The sequence below is a fragment of the Geotrypetes seraphini genome, chromosome 2 (genome assembly GCF_902459505.1).
Source record: "Geotrypetes seraphini chromosome 2, aGeoSer1.1, whole genome shotgun sequence".
Classification (NCBI taxonomy): Eukaryota; Metazoa; Chordata; class Amphibia; order Gymnophiona; family Dermophiidae; genus Geotrypetes; species Geotrypetes seraphini.
The window spans coordinates 114,134,944-114,148,743 of record NC_047085.1 but is presented as its reverse complement, the minus strand read 5'-3'; the positions used below and the strand labels follow the sequence as shown (position 1 = coordinate 114,148,743).

Below are 13,800 nucleotides of genomic sequence, written 5' to 3'. Positions count from 1 at the left end.
GGGGAAGGATAGAGGGAGAGAATATTGTGGATGATGGTGTGTGTGTGTGGGGGGGGGGATCCAGGAAAGTGATGCGTTTTCTGGAGAAGACAGAGGAAAGATGCTAAGCCACTGGGGGATAAAAAGTATTTTATTTCTAATTTTTTAATTGGAATTTTATTAGCTTTAGGAAATGCACATCTAGGATGTATAGTACTATACAAACGGAAATGCATTAATAGTGCCTACCTTCTCTTATGCTTACAGTGAAATGTAACAGAAAATTGTATGCTCTGACCTTTTTAAATATGCTCACAGAAAACCAAATTAAGGGAGGAAGTTATCAAAACAGGCTATCGTAGGTTATTTTACTGTTAGCCTGAGTTATAAGTAACTAAGGGGTTGCGATTTGACAGGGCAGAAATGACTCCTGACTTGTTAAATCGGTTATACAGATCTATTTGCTCATTTTCTACGAGACTTAACTGGTTAGTGTCACTGAATATTTCCAGACCGCTAAAGTGAAAGGTGGCTATTTTATGGGCCATCCAGGAGCAGCGTTAGCATGGTTGTGGTTAAGTGCTGAATATCAGCATGGAATGTATAAAGTCATCCTGTCTTTGTGGTGTCACTTAAGCAGTTTAATGCTGAATATAGAAACATGATGGCAGATAAAGGCCAAATGGCCCATCTGCAGTAACCATTATCTCTTCCTTTCTCTAACAGATCTCACGTGCCTTTCCTAGGCTTTCTTGAATATTGCACTTAACCGCATAAGAGAGAGAGCCACATAAATCCAGATATTCAGTGCTGGTGTCTACATGGCCTAGCATTGAATATCCAGGAATAATGCTGGTAATAGCTTAAAAAAAAAAAAAAAAATCCACTCGTTCCCAATGATTGCAGCTCTACCCCTAGATCTCATTGTATAAAACGGGATCTGTGTTAAAATAACCTGTCTTAATGATACCCTCTTTGATAATCCCTTCCCCCTAAATATTGCAAATAATCAAAGTAACATAGCCGTATACAGTTGCAGTACAGCCCACTCCATTAATATTCAGTAAGCAGAACTAAACACTACAGCAAACCCAAGAATGACTTGGGGTAAAACAATACTTTTGAAATAGCAACTGGTTCCACAAGTAAGGAACTTTTTATAATGCAATAATTTTTCAAAAGTACTTTTCAAGTGATGTGCTCATATTGGATTTTAAATAGCATTTTGGAATGTGATACTTGTTGAATACTATATTTTTCTTCAAATTTTAGGATGGCTTCCAGCATTATGAAGAATCTGATGGATCATGCAATCCCTGAGGTGTAAATGAGCTAAAGCATTTTGATGCTACAAGAACTTAGCCAGATGTGGGCTGCTTTTTATGCATCAGCTTTCACATTGCCATGCGCGAGCCTCTTTTGAAACCCGGAATAGATTAAATGCTGCATTATAGCATTTTGCATGGCTGAGGATATTAGTGATACTTTGTAAGCTGTAATGTTTTACATCCTCTGCCTGTGACAAATCTGGAACCATAAAAAGATTTTGTAAAGCCATCGCAATGAAAAAAAAAAAAATCAAGAATAATTCTGACATGTCTTCTAGTGCTGCACTATTTATATTTTAGCTCAACTGAATAGTTTTGTCTTTTTCTGTTGTATTAGTTCTGCTTTTTCCAGCATATTCGTTTTATATTTCAATGCGATTTTGTGCTACCAGTTTACAGAAGGAACAATCTGCCTAATATCATTCCGTTAGTGATGATACAAAATTATGTTGTAATTGGACTCTGAAATGCTGTTTTATCTCTGTACTGTACTTGCATTCTACTGTCCCTCAATGTTAAAGTATTGTACTAGTTCAAAACCTAATACAAAAAATGTAGACTTCAGCTGTGTGGTGACTGAATATATTGTTTATAGATTTAAACATAGTAGTTTAATTTACTTTGTCTTTAATCTTTGACTTCACCCAGTTGAAAACGCTTTATGAAACAGCCTAGTACTTACTACACAGGTATAAATTGTTTAGCATTGTCATGAGCATACAAATTGGATGTATCCTCTGAAGTTAAGCTGTTTGTATAAATTCTTTCTCATAGTTTGTTTTTTTTCTTATTCTTATTTAGGTACAGCTATAGTAGAGTTGACAAGGGTAGAAGGCCATAAATTATGCTATGTAACTCGTATTTTTGGAGTTTGAGTTTTGACTCTAAGCACTAGTGCTGAAATATTTTCTGAGGCTTCTTTATAACTTCTTTGATAATCATGTTCCATATAATACCTTGATCTATTGGCTGAAAAAAGCAAGGCATTGCTGGGACAAAGAATAGGTTTACAGTATTTTAGCAGCTACATGAGCAGTCTACTAGATCCACAACAAAGCTGCAGCAGTTTAGGAAATGAGAAAAAAGCAGCCAGAAGAACCAGCCAGTGACTAAAGTGTCAATTGAAGTGTAATTAAAAAAAAAAAAAAGCTTGTTTGGGTTGTTAGTATTTTGGCAGCTGGATGAGCAGAACAATTAGACAAGAGCACTGAAGTCTTTCCATTTTCTGGGGTCCTGACTTGTTTGGCATGCTCTTTAGCTTTAGACATGTGATGTCAAATTTAACTAGTGAAGAGGGGAATCGCATGACCAACTCAGCACATGGAGAATTCCCCTAGTATTTACAAAAGGTTCTGTATGCTTTAACCCTTTCAGGACCAAGGGACATATTTGTCCCATAACTTTAAAATCCTATAAATTTTGATTGGGATAGTCTACAGTTCTAAATTTGATATGTACGGATTCCATATGATACTGCCTTTATGTAAACAAACTGGTTCCGACATTCATTCATTAGCGTCGTTGCCAGATTGACGAGAAGATTCACTTGCCACACTGTCCATAAGCCAGAAGTGTGATTTTTTTTTAAAAAAATAATGATATTTCACAAAAAAAATCAATTTTTTGGCATCTGCAAGCCCTTTTTACCATAAAAATGTCGCAAAAACAAAAAAATTGGCCTACGATCCTTATGGTCCTGAAAGGGTTAAGGCAGATTAAGCAATTTTCAAACAAACTGCAAGTTGGATGGAAGGATAGAGTAGTATTTTCTTACTTACATATGGAAACAGTTTTTTGAAACTACTCTTCTGACACCAGCCATGTCCCCTCCCCCCAACACTCACCTCAAGCGGCATCAATCCTACCATATAACCTCTTCCCCTCCCCTCAAAAAAAGAAAAGCTTTCCTGCCCTTTCAATCTCTCCATCTCCCAATTCCACCCTTGCCTCTCTCTGGAGGTAGTCTTGCAGTACAACTTTATATGGTTGCCAGACCCTAAGAAGTAGTACGATGAGACAATTCTTTGTCAACTTCTCCAGACCAGTACAGCCTTAACTTTTGGGTAATAGGTAACCATGACCATCAGGTGGAGACTGAGACCAAACCTTTGGTTATACCGCGTTTCCCCAAAAATAAGCCCTAGCAGGATTTTCGGGATAGGTCTTAATATAAGCTGTACTCCCAAAATAAGCTCTAGTCCCGGGATTCGCTGGCATTTTCCCTTCCCTCCCTCCCCTTCTGCAGCAGAACCCTTGAGCGAGCAATGCACCCGCCGCGAGCCCTACTTACCTCCTTAAGCAGTGTCAGGCCAGCAGCACTCTAAACAGGCTGCTTCAGCCTTGTCTGCCCATGAATTCACTGTGCGCACATGTGGGGGAGAGAAAGGAAAGAGGAATAATTGGGGTGAAGGAGAGGAAGGGAGAGATGATCATGTACATAACCCTGAAAATAAGACCTAGTGCCTTTTTTGGGCCTAAAATTAATATAGATACTTTTTTTTAAAATTCAAATTATAGTTTTACAAGTATAAATCTTGACAATGAAAATAGAATTACAGTGCAATAACAAAAAATTCTTATTCATTTAGGAATAGAAAACAAAAATTTTCCTAATGCAATTCTAATTACACCTCATTAATATAAGAAAACATGAGACAACTAAAGGCAGCTAAAGGCAAGAAGTAAAAATCACAGGGTTTATAATTGGCAGATAGCACTTTAACTATCTATATTTTCTGCTTTGTTAACATTTGAAGGTGTGAAGACTGCTATTGGAACTAGAGGTTTCCTTGATTCCAGAAAATTTTGTAGATGTACAGGGTCCAAGAATGCAAAAATTTTCTCATCTATTTTGACAATACATTTACATGGAAATTGCAGAAAAAAAGTCCCTTTTGAGGTCCATTACCAGAGGTTTTAAGGCTAAAAAAGCCTTCCTCCTCTGTTGAGTGAACCTACAAAGGTCAGGAAAAATCATAAGTTATAGAAATTTTGCATCCACAAACTTAGCAATAAGGGTAGCTTTGTTAAATTTTTCATCAGATTTTTCCAACAAGTCAGTAACATCAAGACTAGCTTCTTGGTTCTGGACTGGAATTGTTTTTTTCAGTGGGATACCAACATTAATATAGTAAATTTTTAGTTACTGTAGGCATAGATTGAACAGGTATTTGTAATACTTTTCTTAGAATTTTTTTAAGCATTTCTATAGGTTGTAGAAGAGAAGATTGAGGAAAATTCAAAAATCTCAAGTTCAAACGCCTTTCATAATTTTCCAATCTTTCTATTCTCTGATGAATGTTCAAATTGTCCTTAACCAAGGTAGTTTGAACTTTTTTTAACTCCTTCTATAACCTCAAATTCTTTAACTAGGGAGTCCACTTTAGCAATAAAGTCCCCTGTTTGCTTAATATGAGATTGTACTACCTCTGGAAGTTGAAACAATTTATCTAAATGTTGAGTCAATTTTTCCTCTAGAGTACTAACAGTCTCCCATAACTCCTCCAGTGTCACTTTTTCTGGTCTTCTCTTCAACCTGGTGGAATTCTCCAACCCAGCCTCATTGGTTCCAGTCGCAGCAGGTCCTGGCCTCGGGAGCTTACCCTCAGGCTTTCCTCCTACTGCTCCTTCACAGCTCTCCCTGGCTGGTTGTTAAACCACGGCAAGCAACGATGGAATTGGCGTCCCTGCAAGGAAGCTACCGTTGGCAACCTCTTTGGTAGCCGAGTCTTCCCATCGATTCCTCCGATTCACTTCCGGGTTGCGGTGGAATCTCGCGGTCCCCAGAGCTCAGCGTGGTTTCAGTCACGCTGCGGATGAGTTCCCATGTTTGATGCTCACTGCTGCTCTGAGGATTCTCCAGTGCTAGCGGTAAGAGGAATTTGTCCAGCGTCTGCTGTCCCGATACAGGGGAGGGAGCCGAATCGGCCAAAAACATTTGAAGCTTCCCTTTCCTCTTAACCCAATCATCTTTGGCGATATCAGTGTCCTCTCACACAACCGCCACCGCTGCAATCTTCAAGACAATCTTATTTTCAGGGGAAACACAGTAGTATTTAATAGCTGTCCCTCCCACTAACTAACAGTCTTCTCTTAATCTCCAGCAGTTAGTAGCCTCGGGGACATCTCTAATGACTTGTTGCGGACTTCAGCCAAGTCCATGTCCCTTGGGGTGGCTATGTGTCGTACCTTATTGCTTTGTGCTTGGTCGGCGGATGCGGCTTATAAGGCTAAGCTGACAAAATTTCCCTTTTGGGGGTCTTTTTTGTTTGGCAAGGATCTAGACAAGTTGGTTCAAACCTTGACAGATTCTAAAATTCCCCATTTGTGTGAAGACCATGCTTGGAGGGGGGAGGGCTGCGCAAGGTGGCATTGTTCGGGGGCATTTGCGTGCGTTCCACAGATATCACCCTAGTCGAGGAGCTTCTTCCTTTTCAGCCTCTGGGTCATCCTGGTGTCGTTTCAGCACATGCAGTCCTTTGGGGGGGGAGACATGTGATTTCTCTGCTTGCCAGCGCCTCCCTTGGTTCCTGTGGGCACTCGGTTGTGAGGTTTTTACCAGGGGTGGCAGCTATCACATCAGATCAATGAGTCCTGGAGGTAATTCGGGACGGTTATGCCCTGGAATTTTCCCACTTGTTGCCAGATCCCTTTCTTGATTCTCGTTGTAGGCGGCTTGGAAGAAGCCTCTTCCGCTGCCCCTCTCGCCCAACCTTCTGACTCAGGGTCCCATTCCAATGTTTGATCCGGGTCCCTTTTGTTTTACGGCTTGGCTCTTGAGTGGAAATGCCTAGGTAAGAAAGGTTATCTGAAGTGATCACTCTCTTGGAGGCCTGGAGACTTTCCTCTTCCCAGACTTATGTGCATGTGTGGCGTATAATTGAGGAGTGGTGTGCTATATTTGAGTGGTTTCCTTTTGCACCTCTTTGCCTCACATCTTGGAATATCTTGCAGGATGGCCTGGCCTTGTCTTCTTTCCAGGTTCAGCTTGCAGCATTGTTCGCTTTTCGTGGTTTGCTCCAGGGTAGGCACTTGACATCTCTGCCGGACGTGGTTCAATTTTTGATGGCAGCCAAATTTCTTCAGCCTCCGGTGCGACTGTCTGTTCCATCTTGGGATCTCAATCTGGTCTTGTCCTTGCTTGTGCGCTCTCTCTTTGAGCCCTTACTCTTAAAGCAGTCTTTTTGGTGGCTATTATTTCTTTGAGACGCGTTTCGGAGCTATAGGCGTTCTCGTATAGGCCTCCCTTCCTGGAATTTTCTAGGGAGCGTGTTGTGTTTCGTCCTGTTCCTTCCTTTCTGCCTAAGGTGGTTTTGCCTTTTCATGTCAGTCAGCAGTCCTCCTGGTTTTGGGAAGTCGGGAGGACGCTTCAGAGCAGAAGCAGTTGCGCAAGTTGGATGTCTGCCGAGTCCTTCTCTTATGTTCATCTGACCCAGAAGTTCCGGAAATCGGATCATCTCTCTGTCCTCTTCAAGTGTCCTCGTAAGGGGGAAGGGGCTTTCTCAAGGCTTACATTGCGTGCTGGATTAAGGAGACTATCGCTTCCGTGTATCTTGAGAAGTCTGTTCCGAAATTTCTCAAGGCTCATTCCAGTCAGGGTCAGGCAGCTTTGTGGGCAGAGTCTTCTCTTCTACCTTTAGGGTATATCTGTAAAGCTGCAGTGTGGTCTTCTCTGCATTCTTTTGTTTGCCATTACCATGTGGATGTTCAGGCGCGTCGGGACGCAGTGTTTGAGCATGTTCTGGTGTTGGCCCGCCAGAGGTCCCACCTGTGATGGGTACTGCTTTGGTACGTCCCATCAGTTAAGGCTATATCAAGCTGGAGAGAATGACAAAGAAGGAGAAGTTTAGGTTCTTACCTGCTAATTTTCTTTTTTTAGACTCTCCAGACCAGTATAGCACCCCACCCTGTCTTGTCATTGTTGTTTTGGTTTTTTCACGTGAAGATTTTGCTTTTTTTGCAGGTTCTAGTATTTTTTTAGGGCTGGGGAGATCAAGAACAGCAGCTGTGGCTGGGCTGGCGTAGCTGTGGGGACATTTGCTGCAAGGGCCTGTTCTGTGCATTTGCAAACAGCATTCCTGTATATTAGTTGTTACTCCTGTTGGGAGTGTTACTGGGTTTTTATTTGTTAGATTTCTTAGTTCTGCTTGGATATTCGACAGACAGGAGGGAGGGACAGCTATTAAGTACTATAACCAAAAAGATTGTTCTGTCTCCACCTGCTGGTCATGGTGAGCTATTACCCATCAGTTAAGGCTGTACTGGTCTGGAGAATCTAAAAGAAAGAAAATTAGCAGGTAAGAACCTAATTTCTCCTTACTTGATGTGGGATTTAGAACTAGAACAGGAGCAACTGGGGGTGTTCTCTACTCCCCTTGGACACCAAATACCCCTAGTGTTGGCGGATTAAGTGTACTTGTTGGGATGGATAAAAACAGTTTGGACATGGAATGGGGGGGGGGGTTACTCTTGTCTTTTGCATCTGCCATTCCAGTAGGCACTTATTTGCACCTTTGGAACAGGTGTAACTGCTGTCTTGAATATTTTTTCATATCAATTTGCATTCCTCTTCTAAAATGCAGAATATAGTTTGATATGTTTGGCTCCTCCTAACCATGACTTTGTGCTATTTTTTCCATATGTAAATAGTTCTATTCAAAAATGACTTTTGCATGTGTGTCAATCTACATATGGGGGAATGCGCCAAACTAAAGGCCTTAATTATTGTGCCAGAAGTTTATCCTGTCATTGCCTACATTCTAATATAGTATTATACCGTTTCCCCCAAAATAAGCCCTAGTTGAAGCACTGGATTTGAAGGCAGCTGTGCCCCCCCACGCAGACTGCATGACCGACATACCATTACCTTCTTCTAAACAGTAGTTGCAGTAGCAATCTAAACGTGCTGCTTCGTAGAAGACCTGAAGCAGCCCGTTTAAATTGCTGCCATTTGGAAGAAGGTAAATGGTATGTCGGTCTTGTGGTCGGCATGGGGAGGGAGAACCGGAAGGGTTGGTAGGGATAGAAAGATGCTGTGGGTTTGTGATTGGGCATTATTGGCCCAAAATTAATATGACAGTCTGATTTTTGGGCCAATATTGGGCCTTATTTTTCTTGCTGCTAGTAACCTTGTGAAATTATCAACTTTGGCATTTTTTTCTACTGTTTTGGGGGGAATACATCCTAAAATGACTTTTGCATGTGTATGTCAATCTACATATGTAAAAGCTGCTATTTTATATGTAGGAATGCTCTAAAATAAAGGCCTTAATTATCTTGCCAGAAGTTTATCCTGTCTTTACCTACATTCTAATATAGTATACCTATTTCTCCCACTGCCAGTAACTTTGTGAAATTATCAACCTTGGCATTTTTTCCCGCTATTTTTGGAGGAATACAAACAAAAGTAGAAGTGGTGAGGGAGACACTATCAAACAGTAATAACAACCAATTTATTGAAAATACATTAAAAAAATAGATATAGATTATAGATATAGATAGATATAGATTATAGATATAGATAGATATATATAGAGAGAGATATTACATGCATGGGTGCTACAATAGCCCTACCTATACCCTGATCTCACCCATGCCCCGCCTCTATCACGCCCGGACCCTGCCTCCCGCAGCACTCCCTTTCCCACCCTCTACCATCTCTCTCTGACCCTGTTTCACCCCTTTTGCCCTCTTTCCCTTTCCTGTCCCCCTCTGTCCTTCCCCCAAGACCATCTCTCTCCTGCCCACTCCACACTCCCTGAAGTCTATCTCTCCCTATCCCCTACCATCTCTCCTGGTCCCCCTAGTAGCCCCTCTGTCCTTCTCATCCATCTGTCTCTCTCTCCTTTCCTCACTTGAGTCCAACATCTCTCCCTTCTCCCACTCCCTCCCCCGAATCTGGGGGAAATCCACTGCTTTATTTTAAGCAGCATAAATTTGTTCTACTCTTTGGGACTTGTGGTCTGTCTCAGTATGGTAGCTCTTATGCATCTCTGGCTTACTTCCTTTTGTTCTCTAATCACCAGTAGCTTTGGTGGTAATGGAAACCCTATTTCCCTGACTGTCAGCAGCTGAGGAGAAATCCCTGTGTTAGCTGCTGGTGGGCAGGGCACTCGTAAAGGGGATCACTAGACACTGTCACCTGGAGCTGATGAGGATTCCCCTTCGCCACGGCTGGCACACTGTGAGCCCAGGCCAACCTCTCGGCTGGAGCACAATGAGAGCACTTTTTCTCTTTAAAAGTGCTCATTATCCAATATGCAGACTAGCTAAGGCAAGAGTGCAGGTTGACAGTAAATCAAGTATAGTCAGTTGAAGGCTTCCCTTCAGACTGGTATTGCCTTAGGAATTTTTTTTTTGTCAGAACAGACTTCTCTGGCTCTCTAAGTCATGCCTTGTCAGTATCTGTGGCAAAGCTTACAGCTGAGGCACCTCTACAAAATGTTGGGAAGATAGAGGAAATGGGAGGAAGGACTCGTGACCCAGTAAGTGTGACACCACTGAGGTCAGATGGAGACAAGAAGGTGACTAAACAACTTCCACCAGGCCTATACTCACCCAGGGAAGACTAGCAACAGCTTACCACACCTGCTTGGAGACTGAGAACAGACTGAATGTATTAGGGGGAAGCACAGCTACTTGTATTACAGCCAAAAGGTATTGTTTCTGTCTACACCTGCTGGTCATGGTGAACTATTACCCACCAGTGAACTGGTCTGATCTAGAGAGTTGCTAAAGAAATTGCCTTTACAAGCTGGCTTTTAGACTAGGGAAAAAGCAGCAAGAGAATTTACAAGGAATCCTTATTATTGGGGGGGAGGGGGGTGGAGAGAGGTTAGCCCTAGTAAGGACAAGTGAATCACAGGGAAACCCTGGGGCTAGGGAATAGCCTGAGCAGGGAAAGAGGTGATTCTGAAACAAGTTTCTGGAAGACAAGTGTGTTCCCCTGTTAGATAGAAGCTAAAACCTAGAAGGAAACTTACTTGGGAGCAGTGGTGTGGGAGATTCCTCAGGTGGTGGTGCCCATCAGTGCCTTGCTATGCATCCCCTTCTGCTCTTTTCGCTGCTGCATATGCACACACTTCCAATTTTTCCAGCATCAACTAAGAAGTGATGTTAGCAGAGCTAAGGCCAGCAGGTAGAAGATGGAAGACAGGAGGAGTTATTAGAAGTCCCTGCTTGGTTATATAGTAAGGATGACTTTAAATTTAAGATTGAATATAGCAACAGATAAATTATTTTTCTGGATATAAGAATTATAGATGAGGTGACAGGTTAAAAATCCACTGGCATTAATAAGTTATTACAATGAAAGTAACTATATTCACACATTAGTATATGATTTTTCCTTATAGCCAGTTTTTAAGGGTGAAGAGAGTCTGCGCAGAACATGATATGACCAGACCTTGGTTATAGCTTCTAGGTTTCACGAAAGAGGTTACCTATTGAAGTATAAGGGACGTTTTTATTAAAGTAGGGTTTCAAGTAGCGATGGACACTGGAACAATGATTCATCAGAGTCCTTGCATTTTCATCCCCAACCCTTCACTGTCTCAGCATTTTTCAGCCCTGTCCCCACAGTCTTAATTTTCTTCCCTGCATCTTTCTGCTCAAAATAGAAAGATGATTTCATGCAATTTTATGGGCCCAAGGCATTGTAAATAAACATTTTAAGCCTATAGTGGGGTGTTTCTAACTTCTATTTGATTAAAAGAACTTAAGTAAAAGTACAACTTGTGAGGCATGCTAGCCTGGGTTCTGCATTGTACACAGAAAACCAATCAGGACCAAGTTCATATGAGCAAAACATTTTCTATTACCCTACTTTCCCCCTCCCCCTTTTTACAAAACCATAACATGGTTTTCACGCCAGCCATGGAGATAACATCTACACTCATAAGAATTCTATGAGTGAGCAGTTAAAACCGTGGCTGGTGCTTTAAAAGGGGGAGGGGGGTGTTTGTGAGCATTGAACCGCAAGGTAAAGGCGGAATAGAAATCACTAATGTAATGTAATTTCTTTACATCAGGGTGGTTTTTTTCCTGCAATTTCCATGTAATATTTTGTTTAATTAGCTGATGCCATGCTTTTCAAAAAGTCTTGAAGCAATATCACTTCCTATCTCTTTACTGATGTCACCTTCTTCTAGTGGTCTGGATGCAGATATTCTTATTCCACAATCTTTATTTATATCTTGGAATAAAACCAGCGGTGATTAAAAAAAAAAAGCTCACTGCCGTCAGTTGAATGTCTACACCTAAATGACTAGCTTGTCTTGTGCCTGATCAACCGTAAGGCCACCACTCCTGATATGTCAATTTAATTTGTGATACAACATTTTGACTTAAAATATTTTATAACATTTTTCAATAAAAAAGATTGTGAAACATAAAAATAGAAACTGTAATTGGAAAAAGAATGAAGGTGACAACAAAAGAGCAAAATTACAAATGTTTTTCTAATTTATTTTTTAATATTTTGCTTATTTATTCATTTTCCATTTTTCTACATTTCTCCTTTTACTTTCTTCTAGATATTCTTTTCCTAATTGCCTTTGATTTTAATTTTTGTAAACCCTTTGATTCATGTTTTTGAAAGGCAGTATACAATACAAAGTTATTCAGAGTAGTGAAGACACAGGGGGATTGCGAAGATCTGCAATGTGACATAATCAAGCTTGAGAAATGGGCATCGACATGGCAAATGAGGTTCAACGTAGATAAGTGTAAAGTGATGCATGTCGGTAACAAAAATATCATGCACGAATAAAGGATGACCGGGGCAGTACTTGGAGATACCTCCCAGGAAAGAGACTTGGGAGTTCTGATCAACAAGTCGAGGAAGCCATCTGTGCAATGTAGGGCGGTGGCGATAAAGGCAAACAGAACGCTAGGAATGATAAAGAAGGGGATCACAAACAGATCAAAGAAGGGGATCACAAACAGATCAAAGAAGGGGATCACAAACAGATCGAAGAAGGTTATCATGCCGCTGTACCGGGTCATGGTGCACCCTCACCTGGAGTACTGTGTCCAGCACTGGTTGCTGTACATTTAGAAGGACACGGTACTAGAAAGGGTCCAGAGAAGAGCAACTAAAATGGTTAAGGGGCTGGAGGAGTTCCCTTGAAAAGAGGAGACTAGAGGGGACATGATCAAAACATTCAAAATACTGAAGGGAATAGACTTAGTAGATAAAGGCAGATTCTTCACCCTCTCCAAGGTAGAGAGAATGAAAGGGCACTCTAAGTTGAAAGGGGATAGATTCTGTACAAACCTAAGGAAGTTCTTCTTCACTCAGAGAGTGGTAGAAAACTGGAATGCTCTTCTGGAGTCTGTTATAGGGGAAAACACCCTCCAGGGATTCAAGACAAAGTTGAATAAGTTCCTGCTAAACTGGAATGTACGCAGGTGAGGCTTGACTCAGAGCACTGGTCTTTGACCTGGAAGCTGCTGTGTAAGCGAACTGCTGGGCATGATGGACCACTGGTCTGACCCAGCAACAGCAATTCTTATGTTCAATTAACAAATATATATTTCTGTCCTGATGTCCCTTTGTGGTCTTACTGGCTTAATTCCCACATGCCAGTCCTTTCTGTGAACTATTTTGTTTTATTTGTATTTCTCTTTAAAGAAGGGAGATAAAAGAAGATAAAATACCATGAGATAAGATAGTCTCACTCCCTTCACTCCTTCTTGGCAAAATATACCATCCCCTTGTTTCCCCTTTCTAGAAAATGACACAGTGACAGAATAACTGCAGGAAACTGTCCCATGTCATTCTTTAGTGTCTGTCTCAACCTCAGTCCTACACCAGCATTCTTCAATGCAAGGCTTGCGGCTCTGATATGGGTAAGGTTTTCTACCGTTATCTGTGGGGACAGGGACGGTGATAAAATTCTGTCAGTGTCATTCTCTACCCTATTGTTACACTCTGCTCACTGCTTGTTCATCACATACACACCAGCATTTGTCTAATTTCTATCCCTTCCATTATATCTGCCACCACTTCGTCTTTCTTCCACCTCTCCCATTTTTCTTCATTCCTCATTTCTTTTCCTTCACTCTCTTTCTTCCACCCCTCCTAACTCCCTCAAGCTCTTTAATAGGGTGTGAGCCATGGATTACCTAAACAGCCGCAGCACTCTCTTTTCCATCCATCTCATTTCTTTCAAAAGGAACTAGGCTGCCGTGATATGTAGCACTTCAGCATTTCAAAGACCCCATGGCCCATGTTGCTACTGCTGCCCCGTGCAGCTTTTGAAAGTTCTGGGATCATTGGGGTTGGGAGGTTCAAATTGATTTGACTGTCCTGGGTGTTGGACTGCTAAAGTAACTCTTCCCCTGACATCACTTCCTGAGCACTGGGCTAGGCCACAGTTTAAGCTGGGGACTGCAGCATAATGACAGCAAGCACCTGGAGAAAAAACCCCAAACGCCTTGCTTTGAAGTAATAAGACAGAGTCAACCAAACAGACACTACTTATAAACAATG

The 13,800-nt window shown here is 41.5% G+C and overlaps 1 protein-coding gene across 4 annotated transcripts in view; it reads left to right on the top strand.

Annotated features, from left to right (window-relative positions):
• SDCBP (syndecan binding protein) overlaps positions 1 to 1,871 on the top strand; it is an 81,360-nt gene extending 79,489 nt beyond the window's left edge. For all 4 annotated transcript variants that reach the window (XM_033933479.1, XM_033933478.1, XM_033933476.1 and 1 more), the window contains exon 9: positions 1,252 to 1,871. In XM_033933479.1, the coding sequence (XP_033789370.1) occupies positions 1,252 to 1,306 (55 nt within the window). In that variant the 3' untranslated portion in view covers positions 1,307 to 1,871. The remainder of the gene's footprint in view (positions 1 to 1,251) is intronic.
• Positions 1,872 to 13,800: the final 11,929 nt, after the last annotated feature.